This window comes from Melospiza melodia, unplaced genomic scaffold (assembly GCF_035770615.1).
Source record: "Melospiza melodia melodia isolate bMelMel2 unplaced genomic scaffold, bMelMel2.pri scaffold_54, whole genome shotgun sequence".
Classification (NCBI taxonomy): Eukaryota; Metazoa; Chordata; class Aves; order Passeriformes; family Passerellidae; genus Melospiza; species Melospiza melodia.
Genome location: NW_026948798.1, coordinates 819,983 through 844,821, shown reverse-complemented (window position 1 = coordinate 844,821; position 24,839 = coordinate 819,983). Strand labels below are relative to the sequence as shown.

The 24,839-nt window shown below is 48.1% G+C and overlaps 1 protein-coding gene across 1 annotated transcript; it reads left to right on the top strand.

The window, feature by feature from the left end:
• The first annotated feature begins 6,142 nt into the window (after nucleotides 1-6,142).
• On the top strand, nucleotides 6,143-6,892 carry LOC134413861 (olfactory receptor 14C36-like). Its single transcript, XM_063147902.1, has one exon. It carries the CDS (start codon nucleotides 6,143-6,145, stop codon nucleotides 6,890-6,892), a length of 750 nt encoding a protein of 249 aa, XP_063003972.1.
• The last annotated feature ends 17,947 nt before the right edge of the window (nucleotides 6,893-24,839 follow it).

Genomic DNA, 24,839 nt, shown 5'->3' with positions numbered 1-24,839 from the left:
CTGATCAAAATTACATCATCCCATTGTGAGATGCTCCACCCAGACCAAGGAGCCAAGCATTCCTAACTAGATATAAAATCTGAGATTTTGGGACACCAGAACAGCCATTTCCACTGGATTCCCAGAGGAGCAGCAGCCTTTTCCATTGGATTCCCGGAGGAAGACTAGGCCTATCTACACCATCACTGGATCTTCAAAGGAAGACTACACCCTTCTACAGGATCACTGCTTCAACAGAACCACATCTGCCACTTCAGGAGGACTTCAGCCACCATTTCAATTGGACTGCTACCAGCACCCTGACCAACAGGGTGTCAGGAAATATTCTGACTCTGTCAGTGCTGTTTGTATTACTGCATGGTTTATTTGTTTAATTTTCTTCCCTAATAAAGAACCGTTATTCTTGCTCCCGTATCTTTGCCTGAGAGCCCCCCCTTCATTTCAAAATTACAATAATTCAGAGGGAGAGGGTTTACATTTTCCATTTCCAGGGAAGGTCCTGCCTTCCTTAGCAGACACCTCTCTTCAAACCAAGACATAAACCCTTAGGGGAAAATTGAAAATATATACCCCACACTCAGTTAGAAGTATCCTAAGCCAAAAGGCTGAGAAATAGCTCACTGATTCCTGTATGTTAAATTATGAGGCCATCTTAATAGATAATGATTTAGAGGCAATTGTGTGTAACCAACTCAACCCTGCCCAGTTTTTCTATGGAGAACCAGATGAGGAACTAATACATAATTGCCTAGAGGTTATAAACTATCAAACTAAAGGAAGAGAGGACCTAACAGATCAACCACTCCAAGGTGGAAAATGATTGTACATCAATGGATCTTCATGAGAAATAAAGGGGCACAGGGTATTGGGGTACACTATAGTGCATGAAGTGTTGGTAGCGAGAAAAGAGAAAGTTACCTTCCAACTGGTCAGCCCAAGGTGTGAGTTGAATGCCCTAAAACAAGCTCTGGAAACATTACCACAGAAAACTGGAACAATAGATACAGATTGAAAATATGCTTTTGGAATAGTGCATGACTTTGGAAAAATATGGGAAGAGAGGGGGCTATTCAATTTAAAGGGAAAGGGACTGATTCACAAAAAATTTCTTTTAGAAGAGTTAGAAACCTTACAATTACCAGAGGAAGTAGCAGCGGTGTATGTTAAAGGACATAAAAAAGCGGCAACTCAGGAGGAGTGAGGGAACAGTTAGGTTGATCTAGAGGCTAAAAATGCAATTGAATCAGAGACAAAAAAAGTAATAATAGTATTAACAGCCATGAGAGAAATGCAAAAAGTCCCCATATTCAGTGGGACAGAAGAGGAAGAACTCCTTAAAAGAGAAGCTAAGAAAGATAAAAAAGAGAAGTGGAGATTAGCAGATGGGAGGCAAGTGTTGAATAAACTCCTGGCCAGGAAAATGCTAGAAGGCATACATGAAACAACACATTCGGGTACACAAGTGCTAAGTGATCAATTTCTATGGGATTAGGACTGCATAGGAATTTTCAGAATAGCTAAGCAAGTAACTGAATGGAGTGTGATATGTTAACAAGTGAATAAGAAAATCATGAGGAAAACCCCCAGAAGAGGGTGACAACTAGCATTAGGGCCCTTCCAAAATATCCAAGTAGACTTTACTGAGCTTCCCCACATACAACAGTGGAAGTTTTTGCCAGTGATAGTAGATCACTTGACTCATTGGATAGAAATGGTACCCACTGTGAAAACCAATATCAATGTTGTAAGTAAAACATTTCTAGAATCAATCATTCCCTGATATGGGATGGCAAACAGGATTGATCCTGACTGGGGAACTCATTTTACATCAAAGATATTGCAGAAAGTTGTTCAGGCCCTGGGAGTAAAATGGGAATTACACACTCCAAGGCATCCACAGAGTTCTGCTTGGGTTGAAAGAATGAATCAAACTCTTAAAAGAGCTCTAGTTAAGCTAATGATTGAAACCCAAATGTCATGGATAAAATGTCTCCCTTTGGCCTTAGGAAGAATTAGAACCCAAGCCCAGTCAGATATGGGGATGTCACCCTATGAAATGATGTTTGGGTTACCCTTCCTGACCTCACCCCAGAAGGTTGCCACCTATGAGGGAGGGGAAGCCAATGCCAAGAAATAAGTTATGTCTATAGCACAAACCTTAGAAGGGATATGACACAAAAGGGCAATTCCTCAAACTACCACCCTGGATTTCAGAATCCATAATATTAATCCCTGGAATTGGGTGATGATTAAGTCATGGGGAGATCAGCCTCTAACTCCTCAGTGGGAAGGTCCCTTTCAGGTACTGCTCACCACCGAATCGGCCATGCGAACTGCAGAGCAGGGATGGATTCATGCCAACAGAGTCAAAGGCCCAGTAGAAGAACTCAAAGAGTGGACTACAACATCCAGGCTGGATGAAACAAGATTGACTCTCAAGCAGAGACTGAAAGACAACCAGAAAAACACCAAGACACCCAAAAAGTAGAGTCAAGCTTCCATCAACCATCTTGAGATCTGTCTTCCTGTTTCAATGGGTGAGAATTACCAGCATCTGTTGAGGGGAAGTACACAAGGGACTGTAAAAGGTAATGGGACAGCTTCTTCAAGAAAATAAGAGAAAGGAAGGTTGGCAAGACTGGGTTGGCCCCTTTGTTTGCTACCAAGAAGGCTCCATAGCCCTGCTGCGAGCAGCAACCCCGTAGGCATGGTAAGGTAGGGACAAAAGGCCATACTGGACCTCTATAATTCCTCAATTGTCTTTTAATTCAACAAGGACTGGAGGGCAGGGCCAAGTTGTCCTCTGTACTCACCCCTAAGGTACACTGACTATGGGTAGCATCCACATAGGCACGGTAGATGGGAGTCAAAGCCATACTGGACCTCTGGGATGCCCTTTTGTTCATTCCAAATAAGTGTGTCTAGGGAAAACCTGAGATTTTTTCTCCTGTTCCCACTGTCTTTGCCCACATCAACAGATGCTGGTATGACTCATTCAAAAGTGAGAGAAAATTTTTGAATCAATTGTTTGAAAAAAATTACTTCTAGAAAAAGAAATGGGGGGTTTATTATTGATGAGTAATCCTATGGTTGACACTCACAATGAAGGAGTGGACATTAAATATATGTTATAAGAAGTTTTGTATATGTATAGTTATCCTTCCCCTCCCCCTTGCATTGTTATCACAGGATGGCCTCAATAGTCGGGGCATTTGGGAGGGTGGGCTTGTTATTATGGCAGCACCTGACCTCCAATCAAGGTGTAAGACAGTGATCTCCACCACTGGACAGAGAAGAAGGAGTCAATTGACAAGGCTTTGGGAGGGGCTAGAGGTATAAAAGACAGAGCATCCAATCTGTAGATATGCACATGGTGATTGAATTTTTTGCTCCTGATGCTGTATTGTTTTCTTTATTCAGTCGTCTGTTGTATTTTTATAAGGTCTTAATAAAGTATTTAAAATTTTGAAAGTAAAAATTATTTTTCACATGGAAATAGGGAATTTGGGGCAAGGTTGTCCACACTGGGTCAGCTCTCAAGGTACAACTTCACTGACCACCCCAGACCTCCTTAGGAAATAGCCTGGATCAAAACCAATCACAGAATGCTGCAATGACCACTTCTCTACAGAGAACAGTAATAAAATACATTCCTTAAGATAGGAATACATATTTCTTAGAAGCTCTTTGAAATATTTCTCCAAAAATATAAAAAGAAATATTCCGAATGAACTGTTCCAGAGCTGAGGAAAATCAAGGCAGAGCCATGGTTTGTGAGGACTTGCTTGATCCTAATGAGCCCTGTGGTACATTTGGAACTGAGCCCTTGAAACTCAGGGCCTGAGAGGGGATTGCACAAACCTTTCCAAGAGCCGAAATCAGAGGAAAAACTCAAAGTGTCTCAAAGCTTGAATGGGTCTCACAGAGGTCCATCCCCGACACAGGCTCCTCAATGGCTCCTTGGAAGACAGAATTGGAGGCCAGGATGGCACAAAATCTTCTCAGAGAATCAGAGTGTAGAAAGGAAAATTCAAAGTACCTTAAAAATCTTGAGTATCTCAAAGCATTAATGGGCCCACTGAGTGTCAGTACAAAGCTCTCAAGGGACTCATTAAAGCAGATAACTGGGGACATGATTCCACAAACCTCTCACAGAGTGTCTATCAAAAGGGAAACAACCAAGTACCTTAAAATAACTGAAGTACCTTGAAGCATTATAGAGCCCACTGAGTGTTGTTACTGACAAAGCCTGTCCAGGGACTAATTACAGCAGATAATTGGAGGCCATGATTGCACAAACCTCTCAGAGACTCCAAGGCAAAAGCCAAACCCAAAGTCCTGTGAAAAACCTGCAGTCCCTGCAGGGAGCATTCAGGAGCCCCCAGGGCCATTGCTGAGCAAGGCTCCCCAGGGACTCCTTCCAGCAGATCCTTGAGGCCACAGGGATGTGGGCTAGGGGGGGATGCTGAGGGCAGGACAAGGGGCTGACAGTGCCCAGCCTGGCTGGGGCTGTGCCAGGAGGCCCCAGGGCCTCAGGACAAGGTGTCTCCTCTCAGCCCTTGGTGGCACAGACCCTGCTGTGCCCCAGGGCACCAAGACTTGGCTTCTCTTTGTCCCCACCTGTCATCACTGCCTCCAGTTCTCTGCTCTGCCTGGGGTCTGGGGACACTTTGTCAGTCGTGTCCCTCAGTGGGACCCATTAAAAGTCCAAGAAACTTTGGAGTTGGATTCTAACTTGGAGTTCTACAGATGTTTATTCAGCTCCCTCTCAGAGACTGATATTCAGGGCCTGAGCACAAAGCCCCAGAGGCTCATTAAAGTCCTTGTGCTTTGTCTGTGTTGCTGAGCTGTGCTGGGCTCCTGGCACTGAGGCAGCTCCTGGTAACCAAGAAGAGCTTCAAAAGCACATTTCTCTTGATGAGCAGCTCTTCTGCCAGCCCAGCAGGGCTGAGGCACTGCCTGCAGCCACCCTGGGCACAGCAGAGAGGCACAGAGAGCTTCAATCAGTCAGGGCTGGGAAGGTGCTGAGAAGTGCCTGGGGCAGAATCACTGCCAGCCCTTGGCACAGGAACCTCTGGCTGCAGGACAATGCAGCTGCAGCTCCTGGAGCCATCTCCTAAAGCTGCAACATCCCAATGCCTACAGACTCTGTGAGTACATTCTCTGATTGTCTCTTGTGTAGAGCAGCCAGGGGTGCCCAGGGCTGTCCTGCAGAGCAGGGTCCTGCAGCCCAGGGTGCTGTGCTGGGGCAGGGACTCTGCTGCCTGCCAGGGACAGCTCTCAGCCAGCCCTGGCAGCTGCGCCCAGCACTGGGGGACAAGATCTGGGTGGGAGGAGAAAGCTGGTAAGGATTGGAAGTGTTCTCTTTGTGTGGGGAGGATGCTGCATTGTTCAGGGCTGCTCTTAGCATGGCATTTAACTGCAGAACATTTCCAAATAGGTTATACAGGGTGCACAGCAAGAAAGGGGCTACATAAAAGGGAAAATCCTGCTTTTTTAATCTAATGACCTGGGCTGCCTTGATGGTAATTGCCCAAAGATATAAATCTCTTAGTTTGGGTGAAGATAATGAAAAAATTTCTCTCAGATGTGAATAAACCAATAAGTGACAGAAATCAGCACAAGGCCTCTCACAGGCAGAATCAGTGTCGCTTTTCTAGCCTCCTCAGGGTTGATCTGATATTCGTATCAGACCCTGCAGAGCCACAGCTGCCCCTGGGCAGTGCCAGAGCTGGGAGGAATCTGCATGGCAGACCTGAACCCCCAGGTCTCAGTGGGCTTTGGCAGCAGTGGCAGTGCCCAGCCAAGGGCACAGGGAAGCAGCTGCTGGCAAGGACAGCTCCCGGCAGCAGAGCCCTGGGAAGGCAGTGGAGGGAAAGTGCCTCCAGGCTGTGCTGGGATATTTAAAGTCCTCTTCAAGCACAATTATTCCATCATTACTTTTTTTACAGATCCTGATGCCAAGACAGAACAAATGTCTAACAGAAGCTCCATCAGGCACTTCCTCCTGCTGGCATTGGCAGACACGTGGCAGCTGCAGCTCCTGCACTTCTGCCTCTTGCTGGGCATCTCCCTGGCTGCCCTCCTGGGCAACGGCCTCATCATCAGCGCCATAGCCTGCGGCCACCACCTGCACGTGCCCATGTTCTTCTTTCTGCTCAACCTGGCCCTCACTGACCTGGGCTCCATCTGCACCACTGTCCCCAAAGCCATGCACAATTCCCTCTGGGACACCAGGGACACCTCCTGTGCAGGGTGTGCTGCACAGTTATTTCTGAGTTTCTTCTTCATCTCAGCAGAGTATTTCCTCCTGACTGTCATGTGCTACGACCGCTATGTGTCCATCTGCAAACCCCTGCACTACGGGACCCTCCTGGGCAGCAGAGCTTGTGCCCACATGGCAGCAGCTGCCTGGGCCATTGGCTTTCTCAATGCTCTCATGCTCATGGCCAATACATTTTCCCTCCCCCTTTGCAAGGGGAATGCCCTGGGACATTTCTTCTGTGAAATCCCTCAGATCCTCAAGCTCTCCTGTGCCAAATCATATCTTAGGGAACTTCGGCTTCTGGCTGTTAGTGCCTGTTTATTTTCTGGATCTTTTGTGTTCATTGTTTTCTCCTATGTGCAGATCTTCAGGACTGTGCTGAGGATCCCATCTGAGCAGGGACGGCACAAAGCCTTTTCCACCTGCCTCCCTCACCTGGTGGTGGTCTCTCTGTTCATCACCACTGCAGTGTTTTCTCACTTGAAACCCCCTTCGATCTTCTCCCCATCCCTGGATGTGACCCTGTCAGTTCTCTACTCAGTGGTGCCTCCAGCCCCTAACCCCCTCTTCTACAGCCTGAGGAACCAGGAGCTCAAGGCTGCAGTGTGGAAACTGATGACTGGATAGTTTCATAAACATTAAACTGCTGGCCAATTTCTGCAAACCACTTGAAATAAAGTCATCTTTGATCCTTCTTTTTGGTTCATTTTGGAGGTTCTTTCTCTTTTTATTTTACTTTTTTAGTCTTATCCACTAATAAATATAATTGTTTTTGCCATTTTTCATTTTGTTTCTCTCCACCTTCCCTGTGGCCACAGACTGTGTCAATGAGCTCTTGGTGCCTTTAAATTAACTAAAGGATCTCCCAGCAGAGTTTTCTGCAGAGATGCCCTTTTGTTACCTTCTCTGGAGCTGCAGCAGCAATGTCTGTGTGCAGAGCTGGGGGCAGATCAGGGCTGGCCCAGCAGCTGTGCCCAGCAGCAGCAGCACTTGGTGTTGCCAGTGCTGCTGCCGTGGCCCTGCCCCGCTGCCCTGGTGGCCCTGGTGTTGCTGCAGGGCCTGAGTGCTCTCAGGGCCGGGTACAGCCCTGGGGGTGGCAGTGCTGGGGCTGCAGCAGGGACAAGCCATGGGCTCTGCTGGGGCAGCGCTGACGCCTCAGCCCAGGGCCTGGGGGCTCCAGGCTCCTTGCCCAGGCTCTCTCAAGATCACGCCCAGGCCAATGCTCAGCACAGAAAACCCCCATGAGCAACCCCAAGCTGGCTGTGGTCAGGCTGGGGGCAAACAGCATGGCTGGTGCTCTGCAAGGGCCCTGGGGGAGATGGAAAGGAGCAGCAGATCAGGGGCTGATCCATCCCCAGTGCACTGGACAGCTCAGGGCAGCATCCCAGAGCGTCCTCATGGAGCTGCCAACAACATCCCCCCTCTGCAGCCCTGACCTCTCCCCCAGCTCACACAGGTGCCCCATCCTTGCAGGCACACACACAGCAGCACAGGCTCAGCAGCCCCTGTTTGCATTGCACAGAGCAGGGGGAGCACCCCCATGCTGTTGCTGTGGGGACATGCACCTGAGGGAGCACAAATGCCATCAGCCCCTGGGGCCAGCAAGGGCTGGGGGACACCAGGGAAACCACTCAGCTTTGTCCTGACCGGTGCAGACAGCCAGAAAGTTTGTTCTCATCAGCTGGGAGTTTCCTGTCCCACTGCAGATGCTGTTGCTCAGAGCCAGGGCTGCCTGGCAGCCACCCCCAAACTTTCCTGAGCATTTCCTTGGCTTCATCTTTGCTTTCTTTACTCTCCCTGATACAAATTTCTACCTCTTGCCCACCCCGGTTCCCTCCCCTGCAAACAGCCCATCCCTGTTTGCCCTTTCCTCTCTGGCCCCACTCCCCATTGCAGTTCCTGACTTGGCACCATGGGAATGTCCCTTTGGGCAGCAGGATCATCCTACAAGTGCTGCAGGAATTGTCTTCAGGCTCCTGCATTGCCTGGTGCAGCTCCCTTGCCAGAGGCACCCCAGGCCAGGGGGGCACATCTTGGCTGCTGCATCTGGCTCTGGGGCTCCCTGTTCTGGGCAGTGAGGAGGAGCTGCAGAGGCTCTGCAGGACTGACAGGATGGGCTTTGGGGATGGCAGGAGAAGCTGAGGAACCTGGGCTGCTGGAGCATCTGAAGAGGAGGCCCAGGTCTCATCCTGCAACTACTCCAAGGGTGGTTTCAGAGAATCCCAGAATCAGCAAGGTTGAAAGAGGCCATGGAGATCAAGTCCAACCTGTGCCCTGACACCACCTTGTCTCCCTGGGCCTCCTCTCCTCCAGGGTAAACAACTTCAGCTCCCTCAGCCGCTCCTCACAGCTCTTGTGTTCTAGACACCTCGCCAGCCTTGTTGCCCTTCTCTGGACACGCTCCAGCCCCTCCATGTCCTTCCTAAATTGGGGGCCCAGAACTGTACACATCACTAAAGGTGCTGCCCAAGCAGTGCTGAGCCCAGGGGAAGAATCCCTGCCCTGCTCCTGCTGGCCACACCATTCCTGATCCAGGCCAGGAGTCATTGGCCTTCTTGGCCACCTGGGCACACTGCTGGCTCCTGTCCAGCCTGCTTTTCATCAGTCCCTGCAGGTCCCTTTCTGCCTGACTGCTCTCCAGCCCCTCTGTCTGCAGTCTGTAGCACCTCAGGGGTTGTTGTGGCCAAAGGGCAGGACCCGGCACTTGGACTTGTTACACCTCACCTTGTTGGATTTGGTTCCTGGATCCAGCCTTTCCAGGGCCCTGTGCACAGCCCTCCTACCCAACAGCAGATCCACACTCACACACAGCTTGGTGACACCATGCATCCATGAGTCCCTGGAATGTCCCAATAGTCTCCATGATTCCATGAGGCCTCCCAGTGTCACGTTGTCCCTTTGGGTCCATGGGACCCCTTGTTGTCACAAAGTCCCTTGGATCCTTGTGCCCTGCAGTGTCACAATAGCACTGTGGTCCCTCAAGGTCCCACAGTGTCACAATTGATCCTTGGTTCCATGAAGTCTGGCAGTGCAGCAATGGTCTCCTTGTTTCCACAGCGACACAGTGGCCTCTTGGTCCCAAGGGCCACCATGGTGTCAAACATGTTTCCTTCATTCCATCTGTCCCTGTGGAGCAGCCCTGGCCCCTTGGTTCCATGGGGCCCTGCAGTGTCACAATGGTCCCATCATGACACCAGGTCCTGCTCTGTCACTATGTTCTGCATGGTTCCACAAGGCCCTGCAGTGTCACAATGGACTCTTGTTTTCCCAGGGCCCTGCAGGGTCACAATCATCGGAGAATCAATCAGGCTGCAAAAGACCTTGGAGAGCACCAAGTCCAACCTGGGACCCAACACCATCTTGTTACCCAGACCACGGTACTGAGTGCCACATTCAGTATTTCCTTAAACACCTCCAGGGACGCTGATTCATCCACCTCCCTGGGCAGCCCATTCCAACACCCAACCTCCCCTGGTTCAGCTGAAGGCTCTCTCTTCTTGTCCTGTCACTGTTCCCAAGGAAAAGAGCCCAACTCCCACCTGGCTGCACCCTCCTGTCAGGGAGTTGTAGAGAGTGGTGAGGTCTCCCCTGAGCCTCCTCTTCTCCAGGATAAAGAGCCCCAGCAGCTCCCTAAGCTGCTCCTCACAGGACTCGTTTTCCAGATCCCTCACCAGCCTTGCTGCCCTTCTCTGGACACGCTCCAGCCCCTCCATGGCCTTCCTAAATTGGGGAGCATAGAACTGGACACAGCACTCGAGGTGCTGCCCAACCAGTGCTGAGCACAGGGGAAGAATCACTGCCCTGGTCCTTCTGGACGCACCATTTCTGATCCACTGGAGTTCCAAGGGTTAGGGATAGGGTTATGGTGGGGTTAGGTTAGGGAAATGGTGGGGAGGGGATAGGGACAAAGTGTGATTGATTGTCAGCCATGGAGGGTCTTGATCTTCATATCTAGTCAGACTGCATTAGAAGGAACTGGGGGCCAATATCAACTGGGGATTGCTGATACCAACCTATAAACAGGAACACAGGACAAAACAGTTATCTCTGCATTGTTTTCAATACAGTATATTCACTTTGAATACACTTTTGTAATCCGTCTAATTAACAGTAGAATTAAAATCTTGCATTATTTTCAAGGGATTTTCTTTTTTGGGTGATTTGAACAAACGTTTAAGAACTTTTCCCATTAAATTCCTGAACAGCTCAAGAGAGAAGAGGCCTTTGGAGTAATAAAATCCATCAGCAACCTCCAAGTGGATGAGGATCCATCCCCATCAGAGCAGCAATGAACAGAAATGGGCACAGCTTTGTGGCTGCCCCAGCTTTGGCGTGGGCCCTGGGCCTGGAGAAGGAGCAGCTCTTGAGGGCCCCAAGGCTCTTATGTTGCCCTGGGCAGATGGGATGGCAGCAGGGGCTGCAGAGCTCTCAGCACCTCAGCCCGAGGGGAGCAGGGCACCCAGGGAGCCTCCTTTGGCCTTGGCCAAGCACCTTCCCCCATGGCTGGGGCTGAGTCCTGTGGCAGCTGCAGCTGCTGCTGTGCCCTTGCCAGGGGCTGAGGCCATGGGGCCAGTGCCCAGAGCAGCCTGGCCTGAGCAGAGCTGTGGGGCCAGAGCCGGCTGGGCTGGGCTGGGGAGAGGCCCTTGGTGCTGCCCAGAGCTCAGGAAAACTGGCAGAGCTTGCAGGGAGCTGGGCTGGGCTCAGAGAGCCTGGTCCAGAAACCATCAGTGTACATCTCAGCCTGGCTGAGTGTGCAGGGGCCAAGAAGAGCAGCCCAGAGTCCACAAGTTCTCTGTGTGGGAGCTGAGCTTGTGAGCCTCTGAGCCCTGCCAAGTGCTGGGGCTGCACCTCCAGCTCCAGAGATGTGATAGATGGGAGCAGGGACAAATAATTCCTGCTGGATTGTTTCTTGTGTTTGCTTATACAGGTGACCTGGAGTCATATGTAGATGAGCTGTTTTGTTTCAGATAACTTGGGTAAATTGATAAGAATAATATTTTTTGCTGAAAATAATAATTCACACATAATACACAATAAGAAAGAAAAGACACATAATCAGAAGAGCATCTGAGTTTTTAAGAGCGTGAGACTCACTGATGTTCCAACTGTCAAGCCTGTTCACATACTTTCCTCAGGGCTTCTTTGAGATGAGAGGTGACCACCAGAGGCCAAGGCCAGCCAGAGCTCTCTTTCCTGGCAGCTTTTGTCTGGGACAACCCTTGCATACAGGGAATTTTCAAGGGGAGTATCAATTTTGGCTGTGGGCACCTGGAAGGACAAATGGTTCTTTTTCATAGGAAAGAAAAGCACTGGGCTCCAGTTTTCCAGGGGCTGAGGAGAGGCAGCCCTCAACATTCCAACATCAGCTGGGCCTGTCAAGTGGGCTCTGGGTGGCCAATCCAGACAGATCTGTTCCATGTTCCCTTGGTTTCATGGTGCTCTGCTGTATCACAATGTTCTCCTTGCTTCTGCAGTGTCACAGTGGCCCCATGCTTCCATGAGTCCCTGCAGGGTCACAGTGGCCCTTTGGTTCCCTGGGGCCCTACAGTGTCACAATGGTCTCCATGATTCTATGGGGCCTTGCAATGCCACAATGCTCTCCATTGATTCCTGGTGCCTTGCAGAATCACAACAGTCCTTTGGCTCCACAAGGGCATGAAATGCAGCAATGCCCTCTTGGTTCCACAAAGCCCTGCTGCTTCACATGGGCCCCTTGGGACCATGCAACCCAACAGAGCCACAATGATGTCCTTGGTTCCACGAGGCCCCACAGTGTCACAATGGTCCCTTGGATCCATGAGGCCCTGAAATGCCACCATGGTTCCACAGGAAGGAAAGCATGGAGCCCCAGTCTTCCAGGAGCTGATAAACAGCAGCCACTAGAGGCCAAGGCCAGCCAGATCTGTCTGTCCTGGCAGCTTTCATCTGGGAGCAACAGAATAAATATCTTGTATCTCAGATATAACTATTCTGTATCTCAGATTTGTTGCCCGATTGATAAATGACACAAAACTCGGATAAGTTTTGTGGGTGCTTTATTAAGGGCCCGGGGAACTGGGGGACTCACGTCCCTAAAGTCCGAGCCCCCAAATTCACGTATGGGTGCTTCCCTCTTATACATGCGATTCACAACAAAGTCTCCAAGGAACAGTTTCCCCGTTCCCCTTGCCTAGCCTCCAAGGAACAGTTCCCCGTTCCCCTTGCCTGGTCACAGACCCCTTGTGATACATTCCTTGGTTCACAAACAAGATCATTAATCCTCTGCTTATCTTATTCTAAGAGCATTGTATGCTGCCTCTAGACAGGTTAGCATTCTTACTTTCTTGCACTAGTTTAATTATTTATTAAATCCCTAAGACTACCTGCTAGGTTACACACAAAACTCAACACACTTTTCAACGGCTACAAAACTGCTTTTTAACAAACCAGTTCACACACAACTCACTATAATTAAATATTTTGCTAAATTTCATTTCTTTTCCAACATTTCCCCCCTTTTGAGCATCCTTCAGTCCTGCTGCAAGGATGCTCAATCAACAGTATTGACAGTAACATCTTCATAACGAGGTGGGGAATGTTCTTCATTCTGCCGCCCACGGGTCATCGCCTTCAGCAACCGGAGAGATCGCCTCTTTTCCTTTTCGATCACACCTATGAGGCATCTATATACAATCCATATAGTCACTAAAAATACTAAAAACATTAGTACATACTGTATAGCAGACGTAATCCAGCCAGACAGGTGAAGCCCCAAAGAATCAAATACTGCTCCTATCCAATTATGCTGTGCTTCCCTTTCAATTTCCTTGGTTTTTGTTTCCACTTCTGCCAGTTGAGAAATATCTTTCTCAACTTCAAGTGTAACATTTGGAATGTGTACACAGCAATGATCTATTCTCCTACTCAGGTAACCACAAACTCCATGTTCCTTTAACAGTAGCAAATCCAATGCCATTCTGTTTTGTAGGGTCATTCTTGATGTAGCTTGCAATTGCAAATTTAGATCCTTAAATCCCTTCTTAGTAGCTGCTGCCAACCTTTCTGTCTGTCCTAACAAATTGTTGAGCATTTCCCTGTTTCGATATGTCGCTACCGGAGGGAATAATGACTCCAATATCCATCCAAATTGCACTCCTGAGCCAGGTTCATGCCACTGCTCCTCTAGGGATTCTTCCCTCTTTCTGAGTCCTTTCCTTTGGATCAATCTATTCTGTTTCCAGTATGGACACAATGTGGGAACCCCTAGGGTGATTTGTGTTACTGATCCATCTAGAGGTAAATGTGTGGTCCACTGTCCGTGTCCCAACACCCAGACTAGATTTCCAGGGCTATGCACAGTAGTATATCTGCAATCTATAGATCCATCCATGGACTCTCTGCTAACCGTGTGATCATACCCCCTACACTCGCATCCCCACTTTAATGCCATTTTCACCGGTACCAATCCGATTCGGTCTTCCGGTGTATCACATGTAAAAACCTCAGTGCCATTCCAATCCTCTTTCTGCGGTCTGAACTCTTGGGAAGATGTAGACGTGATAAGGGCCCTATAATGTGACTGATTCTTTACTCCTGACCATTGGATGCACCATTGTACTTCCCCAAGGTAATTATAGTGTTCCAAAACACTAGGTCCCCATAATGTCTTCCAACTATTCCAGGTGTCAAAATTCTGTGTGACATTCTGACAACTCATCTCATTTTGTTGGGATTTCGTTCTTATTCGTACTGTATTGCATAGCTCATCTATTGGGGTTGCAATTAAACACCTCCTGGTATTTTGAATCCAACCGTAATTCTTTTCACATTCCTCTCTAGTCATAGCCCGAATGGTCATACACAAATCCCTCCATACATCTACTGGTTTGGGAACTGACTGGCAGGACCATGAAACATTCTTGAATGTTTCAGGCATTTTGGTTACTGGTATTATTCCCCAGGGAATTGGTTCACCTGCAGCCTGTGGCAATGGCAGGCAAGCTGTTATTTTAGTCACATTCTGCATGATCCCAAAATCTCTGATTAATCCTACCACTAAATTTTCCTGCTCAGTATTTTGTTCTATTGTATCATTAACCTCCCGTCTACTCCTACCGTGTCTCTGTAAGGATAACATCATTCTGTCATGCCTCCACCATGCATTTCCTATTCTAGGATTAGTGACACTCGACCACCCACAACCTTTGCCTTTCTTTCCCCACCAATTGGTCCCGTCCTCTATTCTGTCCCAGGTCAGTTCCCTATTTTGCTTCCACCATTTGACCCAAAGGTTCCTTTGATATCTTGATCTTACTAGGAAGGAACAATTTATTCTGAGAGGTGGCCCATCCCACATGTCCACTGCCATTGATACTGGATTAACCTTTATGTTTTCAGCACGATCCCCTGTCCATGGCAAAACCCTCATACTCACTCTTTTGTAACCAAAACTATCCCGTATTTTGACCAAACATGTATATTCTCCTGTATCGTTTGTGGTTACCTTGGTAAGATTCAGTACCGTGTTTCCTTGTTGTTTATCCTGATCCCAACCGACTCCTATCTTGCCTCGGCTTCTTTCAGCCCCCCGTTGCCATATTGCAATAACTTCACCGGCCTCAACTTTCTGGCTGTCAAAGATAACACAAGTTAATTGAACATCCATCCCTTCCATGACTGTAACCTTTGTTTCTTCAACCTGTACAAGAGTAGACCCTTGAACGGGTACTAGTCTCATTATCACTAGCAGTAATATAATTAAGAAGGCGGCTTTGCGCGGAAGATCATCCGGGTTGGAGACACTATCTGGGTTTCCCACTGGAACGGTGCCTTCTTTACCCTGGTGTAATGGATCCAAGCATCCATCCCCTGGACCTTCACCACCGTGTAGGTCATCATCATCACCTGGTGGGGTCCGCTCCATGATTCCCGTAGCGGATCCGTGATCCACTTCTTGACGTACACCTGGTCCCCAGGCTGGATGTCGTGGACAGAATTCTCCAGTGTGAGCGGTCTATTCCACTGTAACGTATTTCTTAAAGAATTCAAGATCTTATTAAGTGACATAACATACTCTGCAATCGCCTGGTCCCCACTCACATGTACCTCCCCTTTTAATACAGTTGCATGATATGGTTTGCCATATAATATCTCATATGGACTTACGCCTACCTTTTCCCTTGGTTTAATTCGAATCCTGAGTAGGGCCAAAGGCAAAGCTTGAGGCCAGTGCAGTTTAGCTTCCTGGCAAATCTTTTTGATTTGTCCTTTCAGGGTTTGATTCATCCTTTCCACCTGCCCACTAGACTGAGGTCTCCAGGGGGTATGCAAATTCCAGGTTATATCTAACATTCGTGCTAATTCCTGCACTACCCCGGCTATAAAATGTGGACCCCTATCTGATGACAATCCCAAAGGTACTCCAAATCTTGGTATTATTTCTTTTAACAAGGTTTTTACCACCTCCTTAGCCTGATTAGTTCTACATGGAAAAGCTTCCGGCCACCCTGAGAATGTACATACGTACACTAACAAGTATCTGTATCCCTGTGCCCTAGGCAATTCAGAAAAATCAACTTGCCAGTAATCTCCTGGTTGTGGCCCGACTTGCAACTTTCCCATTTGTATTTGTCTCCTAACTACTGGATTATTTTTCAAACATACTGGGCACATTGCATTAACTCTTTTTGCCATTGTTAACATCTGATTAGAGATTATCTCATTCTTCAAAAATTTTACCAATACTTCTGCCCCCCAATGACATTTATTATGTTCTGATTCCAAAATAAATTTCATTATGCGGGTAGGTACCACTATTTGTCCCATTGGTGTAACGTACCACCCAAGTTGATTCTTCTGTGCCCCTAGCAAGTTTATTAGTTTTCCATCTTCTATTGAATATTTGGGCTCCTGATTCAGGTATGGAGTAGCCGGATTTGTTCTTACCGGTACCAATGCCATTTGAGTCCATACTTCCCGTGCCACTTGCCGAGCTGTAACATCAGCAAATCGATTTCCTCTGTAAACGTCTCCTTCCACAGTCTGATGTCCTCTAACATGCATTACTGCAACTGCTTTGGGACTGTGTACCGCATCCAGTAGCTGTAGCACTTCTTCCCGGTGCTTGATGTTGGTTCCCTGTGAATTCAAAAGCCCCCTTTCCTTCCATAACGCCCCATGTACATGAACCACACCAAAGGCATATTTAGAATCTGTCCAGATATTAACCCTTTTGTCCTTGCTCAAATACAGGGCTCTGGTGAGTCCAATCACCTCTGCCTTCTGGGCCGAAGTTCCAGGTAACAAAGCCTTTGCCTCTATTACCCGATCCAATGTTACCACTGCATACCCGGCATAGCGAGTCCCATTCTCGACAAAACTGGATCCATCAGTGTATAGTTCCCATTCAGGTTCTTCCAATGGTTCATCCTTTAGGTCGGGTCTGCTGGCATATACTTGTTCAATTACCTCTACGCAATCATGCACCAGTCTCCCAGCTTCCTGGTCACTGCGTAAAAACTCTGCTGGATTAACATGATTAGTAGTCCTTATTTCAATATCATCCTGTTCTCTCAGGATGGCCTGGTATTGCAACATTCGACTGGATGATAGCCAGTGACCCCCCTTTTGCTCCAAAACGGCCATGACCATATGGGGAACAAACACTTTCATTTTTGCCCCCAAAGTCAATTTCCGGGCCTCTTGAATAAGAATTATTGTTGCCGCCACTGCTCGTAAACACGAGGGCCACCCGGAACTTACCGAATCCAGTTGTTTAGAGAAGTATCCCACTGGCCTCTTCCAGGATCCCACCTTCTGGGTGAGGACCCCCAATGCCAGTTTTTGCCTCTCATTCACGTACAACTGGAATTCCTTGGTCACGTCAGGGAGTCCTAGGGCTGGGGCCTCTTTTAGTGCCTGCTTCAATTCCTGGAAGGCCTTCTTTTGCTGTGTTGTCCACTCCAACCGATGCTGCTTCAAGGCCTCATAAAGTGGCTTGGCTAGGAGACCGAAATTCATGATCCACAGTCGACACCATCCCACCATTCCTAGAAAAGATCTCAATTCCTGATGGTTACGAGGCAAAGGAATGGCACATATTGCCTCTATTCGGTTTACTCCCAAACGTCTCTGCCCTTGTGTGATCTCACAACCGAGGTAAATAAAGCTATTTTTGACCAATTGAGCTTTTTCCTTAGAAACCCGATACCCTGCTTGGCCAAGCATGTTGAGTAATTTAATTGTTAATTCCACGCACATTTCCCTTTCCTTAGTAGCCAGAAAAATGTCGTCCACGTACTGCAGGACTACATACAAGGATGGGGATATTGTTACCTGGGTTATCTTCCATTCCTCCAGCTCCTTGGCCAGTTGGTTTCCAAAAATAGTAGGGGAGCATTTAAATCCCTGTGGGAGTCTCGTCCACATGAGCTGCTTCTTTCTCCCAAAATCAGGACTCTCCCACTCGAAGGCAAAATATTTCCTACTCTCTACTGCCAGTGGGATGCAGAAGAAGGCATCTTTAAGGTCAATCACTGAGAACCATTTAAACTCCTCTGATACAGATGTTAACAAAGTATAAGGATTAGCAACAACTGGATCTATGTCTTTCACTATTTCATTAATAGCCCTTAAGTCCTGTACCAAACGGTACTTACCATTAGGTTTCTTTACTGGAAAAATTGGAGTATTATACTCCGATTCACATTCCTGTAATATTCCTTGAGCCAAAAATTGTTTAATTAACGGGGCTACTCCCCTCCTTGCCTCAAGCTTCAAGGGGTATTGCTTTATCCTCACTGGTCGGGCCCCTTCCTTTAGTTCCACTTTTACTGGCTGCGCAGCTTTAGATTTTCCGGGGACCCCTGACTCCCATACCCAGGGTACTACAGCCTGCTCAATTTCTTCTGGAATAGGAGAGGCATCCACTTCCTTGATTACAAAAATGCCTGCTATTTGTTCCTCAGGTATTTCCAATTTCACCCTTCCCCCTTCAAATATTATTTTCACATTAAGTCGGGACAACAGATCTCTGCCAAGAAGGGGTGTGGGGCAGTTTGGCATATACAAAAATTGGTGATCTAATTCCTTCCCCCCGAACCTAAGATTTAAAGGTTGTAAAAATGGTTGTTCCTCTAGTTTCCCTGTTGCCCCCACTACCTGTACCGTTGTGTCACTCAAAGGTCCCAATCGTCTATTGAGTACAGAATAAGTAGCTCCAGTGTCTACCATAAATTCTTGATCCTTTCCATCTATTTCTAAAACTACCCTTAAATCCTTTTCTAGTCAGCTTTGATTCTGATAGTTTCCCAAAACTAGTGCTTGAGCGACTTCTGCTGGTCCTCCCGTGAATCCTCCCACAGGGGCATTTCCCATTGGGGCTGTCCTTAATCCCATGTTTCCCATGCCCATACCTCCTCTAACCGGGCATTCATTTTTCCAGTGTCCCAATTGTTGGCAAAACGCACACTGGTTTGGATCCAACCTCCCCATGTTATAGTATCTAATAATACCTGTAAATCATTCCAGTCCGGATCCTGAGTCTTTATTACCATTTTAACCACCCTTGCCACCCTTTCAGGATCCTCCCGATAACTCCCCGCTGATTGCTTCCATATTACCAAATCCCCGGGGGAGAAAGGCACCTTTATAAGTATTCTTTCTCCCTGTGGTCCCACAGCTTCCCTCAACGGCGCAATTAAATGTGGCCCCTTCTGCCCCTTCCTTCCCTTGCGAGTCCGCCCTGCTAACGGAGTTCTTTTAACACTCTCATTCTTTTCACCATCACCACCATCACTATCACTCTCACTAGATCCCGTTTTTATAGCTATATCCGCAGGGGGAGCAGGGGGCACATTAGGAGCAACCGGAACCCTTGGAGGTGCTATACAATAAGACAAATCTTCCTCGACTGAAGGATACAAATTACGCTCCTTTCTTTCTTTACATCCCACACACTCCCTTTCATCATTCACTTCTAAAACCAAAATACCACATTCCTTTTGCCATTCCTCTTTCCGATATAAAACGAAAAACAAATCCAAATATGGTATTTCATCCCATTTCTCATTCCTCCTTAAAAATTGCATCAAAGATTCCATTATCCCCAATTCCAGTGTACCATTCACCAGCCATCCCGCTTCCCCAATCTCATATTCAGGCCACCAATGATTACAATAATCTATCATTTTACTTTTATCCAATTCCTGATAATACCCTTCACTTTTCCACCGTTTCAATATACAACCTAATGGTGTATTTCCAGGTATTTTACCATTGGCTTGCACTAAGGTTTTAAAAGTTTTAAAAGACATCATATTACAACATTTAATTCCACTATTAATCCCAATAAACCAATATACCTTAAACCAATATACCTTCTCGCCGTCCTTCCCTAAAACAAACAGGAGGTGAGTTCCGGTCCTGCGTCCTTAGACGTCTTATGGCCGGAGCCTAGGCTTTTTTACCAACCACCAAATCCAAATCCAATTATCACCTTTTTCCAATATAAAGCACCTTCGGGCTTACCTTAATGCAGTTTGTCCGACAGGCGCGGGGGGTCGGGCACGACCGATGACTCCCCGAGAAGTGCTCGGTGCCGGCTTGGAGTGGATCGGGATGCGAACCGCCCCAGCAGCCCTCGGAGTCCTGCCGCGGTCGCCAGAAAACTGTTGCCCGATTGATAAATGACACAAAACTCGGATAAGTTTTGTGGGTGCTTTATTAAGGGCCCGGGGAACTGGGGGACTCACGTCCCTAAAGTCCGAGCCCCCAAATTCACGTATGGGTGCTTCCCTCTTATACATGCGATTCACAACAAAGTCTCCAAGGAACAGTTTCCCCGTTCCCCTTGCCTAGCCTCCAAGGAACAGTTCCCCGTTCCCCTTGCCTGGTCACAGACCCCTTGTGATACACTCCTTGGTTCACAAACAAGATCATTAATCCTCTGCTTATCTTATTCCAAGAGCATTGTATGCTGCCTCTAGACAGGTTAGCATTCTTACTTTCTTGCACTAGTTTAATTATTTATTAAATCCCTAAGACTACCTGCTAGGTTACACACAAAACTCAACACACTTTTCAACGGCTACAAAACTGCTTTTTAACAAACCAGTTCACACACAACTCACTATAATTAAATATTTTGCTAAATTTCATTTCTTTTCCAACAGATTTACGGGATTTTGGGGGAAGAATCCCAATTTCAGCCCATGAGCACCTGGATGAGAAGGCCAGTTCTTTCCCTCAGGAAGGAAAGGACAGAGCCCCAGTATTTCCAGGGCAGATTAGAGGCAACCACCAGAGGCCAAATTGAGCCAGGCCTGTCTGTCCTTGCAGCTTTTGTCCACGAGAAACCCTTACATGTAGGGAACTTGGAAGAAGTACCAATTTTGTCCGGAGCTGTGAGCAGAGACTGAGGGAGCTGGGCTTGTCCAGCCTGGAGCAGGGAAGGCTGAGGGACTCATCATCCCAGCCTGGCAGTGCCAGCAAGGAGCTGATGGAAAACACAGAGCCAGGCTCTGCACCAGGGGTCCTGGTGGGAGGCAAAAGCCAATGGATGGAAGGGGAAAGAGGGGAGATCAGCCAGGACAGGAGGAGATGAAATGAGTCAGGTTGGTTTTAGCACTTCCTCAACACCAAGAGCAGCCTGACCTCCCTTCTCCATCCACCACTGACAGCTTTGCAAATCAGGAATTGTTCGAGCTGTTCTGTCCTCACTCCGGGACAAGAATCCTGATACTAGAATTTCATTGTGTTTATATGCGTCAGAGAACCATGTTTGTGTAAAATAAATTTTAGTATGGAAATCACTTGTGAATGCTGGACTCATCAGACCCTGCTGGGACATTGCACATGGCTCAGGGAAGAGTTTGTAATTGTGTGATTGATATTTTAATTGTGTGATTGTTATTAAATTGTATCCTGTTCATCTGTGGTCTGTTGGCTAGGTCCAGTGTGGGCTGGAAGGAGCTCAGATTTGCACAAGGCTGCTCTGAGTCCCAGGGCTTGGATGGGGGAAATGGTGGGGTTGGGGTAGGGACAGAGTCTGATTGATTGTCAGCCATGAAGGGTCTTGATTTTCATATCCATTCAAACTGCATGAGGAGGTACTGGGATTCAGTCTGAACATTGCACATGTCAATGAATTACTAGTGAAAAAAAATTACAGGACCTAAAAAAATATTTTCTTCTTGTCTTTTTAATCTCAGGGTATTCACATTGAATAGGCTTCTGAAACCTGACTAATCAACCACAAAAGATTAGAACACTTAAATCAAATGACTCCCAGAGGCTCAGGTTTTTCAGGTGTTCTGAATGTTAATGAGCCCTGAGACACTGAATTGCTGCACTGAAGAGCTGAAGGCTGAACAAGCCTCTGGAGCTGGAAAATTCAGCAGCAGCCTCCAAGGTGCTGAGGATGTCAGCAGCCCCCACTGAGGCCATCCCTGCCCAGAGACCGTGGGGGAATGGGCAGAAAAGGAGAGCGTCCCTGGGGCTGGGGCAGCACAACTCAGAGGCAGCAGCAGCTCCAGCTGGGAAATGGAGTGTGGAATGTGGCTGGGAAAGCCCTGCCTGGGCTGTGCCCAGCAGGACAGTCAAGCCCTGACTGCCATCTCCCAAAACAACTCACTCAAGGAGACATTTAAAAGAAATCACAATTGTCTGTGTCTTCTGATTTGGATTCACTGGAGAAATACTATCAAGAGATTCTCAAGACCTCAAAAGAGGAAAACAGCCTTTACTGGGAACTTTAGAAATTCAGAGAAATTTTGGCAAAAGGTTTAATACAACATTCAATCAAAAAGAAACACTTCTCAAACCATTACCTTGGCCCATTCAACTTCACAAACTCTAAGCCTGTTGCATTTTAAGTTAACAAAAATTTGCAAGAAGAGGGAATAAGAAAGAGGAAAATAAAAATAAGATTTAGAGAAGCACAGACAGAGCTACCAACTCCTGGATTCCAGCACGGTTCAGATGGAAATTCCAAGAGAAGGTAGGGCCAAGATGTGTGCTTGCCTTGTGGTCAGCCTTCAATACCCCTTGGTCTCCCTGGGCCCTTCCCCCAGGTGAGACTTGGGCTCATTTAGTCCCTCAGGAGCTGGGCTGGGGGCTGCAGAGGTGGCTGTAGAGCATTGCCTGTGCTGTGCCAGGGACTGGCAGACACTTCTGGGCTGGGATAGAGGCTCTGGGGGGATTGGGGTTCCAGGGTAGGGCAGGGCTGGACCTGCCCCTTACTGCCTGACACATGAAATGTTTGTAGCCAACAATCTCCTCCAGTCTGTCACAACAGGGAATGTTGGAGGTGGAACCCAAATTTGGCCATGGGCACCTGGAGGAGAAGGACAGTTCTTTTCCATAGCACAGATCCCCAGTGTTTGGAAGGCAGGTGAGAGCCTCACTAGTCCAAGGCCAGCCAGACTTATCAGGAATGGCAGATTTTGTCTGAGAGCAGTCTTTAGATTTATGGAATTTTGGAGGTGGAACCTCAATCTCAGCCATTGGCACCTGGAGAAGCAGCACAATTCTTTCCCATAGAAAGGAAAGCATGGAGCTTTCCCCTGTGTTTCGGGAGCAGATGGGAGGTGATCCTTGAGAAACCACTTCCAGAAAGACTTGTGCTGGCAATATTTCTATGGAAACAATCTTTGGAAATAAGGATATTTGTAGGTGAAATCCCAATTCTGGACATGGGTGCCTGGAGGAGAACGACAGATCTTTTCCATAGGAAGGTAAGAATGGAGCCCCAGTGTCATAGCAGCAGATGAGAAGAGACCCTCAACATGCCAAGGTCAGCTGGACCAGTCAGGCAGTCCATGGGAGGCCAAACCAGCCAGACCTGTTCTGTGTTCCCTTGGTTTTATGGTGCCCCGTATTTTCACAATGGCCACTTGATTCCATACAGCCCCTCAATGACCCTGGGGGTCCCAGCAACTCCATGAGGCCTTGCAGTGTCACAATGGTCTCCATGGTTCCCCAGGCCCCACAATGTCATATGACTCCTCTGTTCCATGAGCCCTGCAATGTCACAATGGACCTTTGGACCCTGGGGGTTTGCAGTGTCACAATGGTCTCCTTTGGCTCCACAATGTCTCAATGGACCATTGATGAAAGGAGGCCCTTCTGTGTCACCCTGGAGCTTTGATTCCATGCAGCCCTGCAGTGTCACAAAAACGTCTTGGTTTCATGAGGCCCCACAGTATCACCATGGTCCTCTAGGTTCTGTGGGGACTCCCAGGGCCACAATGGTCTCACTGGTTCCATGAGTCCTCTCAGTTTCACAATGGTCTCCATTATTCCATGAGTCTCCTCAGTGTCACAATGATCTCCTTGGTTCCATGGTGCCCAACGGTGTCACAATGGCCCCTTGGTTCCATGAGGCTGTGAAGTGTCTTAATGGTATCTCCATGGTTCCATGAGGCCTTGAAACATCACAATGGACCTTTGACTCCATTGAGTATTGCAGTGTCACAATGGCCCCTTGGTTCCATGACACCCCAAAGTGTCACAGTGGTCTCCATGTCTCCATGAGGCCCCGTGGTGTCACAATGGACCCCTGGTTTGATGGGGCCTCTCAGTGTCACAATGATTCCTACACTCCATGGAGCCACACAGTGTGAGTACAGCCCCCTCAGTTCCATGAAGCCCAGAAATGTCACAGTGGTCTCCATGGATTCCATGAGATACCACATTGTCAGATTGGTCCCTTGGTGTCACAGGGCCCCACAGTGTCACAATGGTCCCTTGGTTCCATGGTCCTGTGCTGCTGCATTCCCCCCTCCCCTTCTCAGGCCGCCCTGCCAGCTGAGAAATGCTCATTGGGCCTTGGCCTTGGCCAACAACCCCTGGGCTCAGCTCCTCTGCAGCTAAAACACTGTCTGCCCAAGGCACTGCTGCTGCCCAACCAGCTCCTGGTTTTTGGAGGAGCAGCCTTGGGAATTGTTTTTGTTCCCCCAGTGGCACAACATCCCTGTTCTCACACTTTCAAAGAAAGATGTTGGTGCCAAGTGCGGCCAGGATGAACCACTGCCGGGACTGAAGCCCCTCTCTTGGGGCCCTGCAAACAGCGCTCCAAAAGGAGCCCTTGGAGCTATCCTGGGCCAGCGACTCCCTCTGAGTGGGTCCTCTCCCAGCCGGGAACTCTCCCGTTTGCTGCACTCGGGGATCCTGAACAGCCACAGAGCCTGGGCTGATCCCCCCACTCCTCCAGGCTCAACCCTTCACCACTGGAGAGAAGCCAAAGCATCCACAGGGAGCATTGCCTGCCCTCAGGGGAATTGCTCACAGGTGCCTTGCACTGACTATTGGTGTCTGTGTGTACACAGGAGTGCCTGTGCTGGGGAAATGTGGCAGAAATGCTCCTTTCTGAGGAGTTGGAGTGCCTTGAATAGCTGAGTCAGTCCAGCCTGTAGGTAAGGTAAAGTCATGAAGTCTCAGCTAAGTCAAATGCTGCTAACAGTTGTTCTTTTGCTAAGTTGTTATGTTTAATATAACTTATAAGCTAAGTTGAATGTTGTGAAGTGTTATTCCTCTGTTAAATTTCTAACATAGGTTTTCAGTTAGGTTAAATACTGTTAAGTGCTTTTCTTTTGCT

What these genes read in the sequence shown, in the direction of transcription:
- LOC134413861 (XM_063147902.1), top strand. Translation starts at nt 6,143, where the DNA reads ATGTTCTTCTTTCTGCTCAACCTGGCCCTCACTGACCTGGGCTCCATC.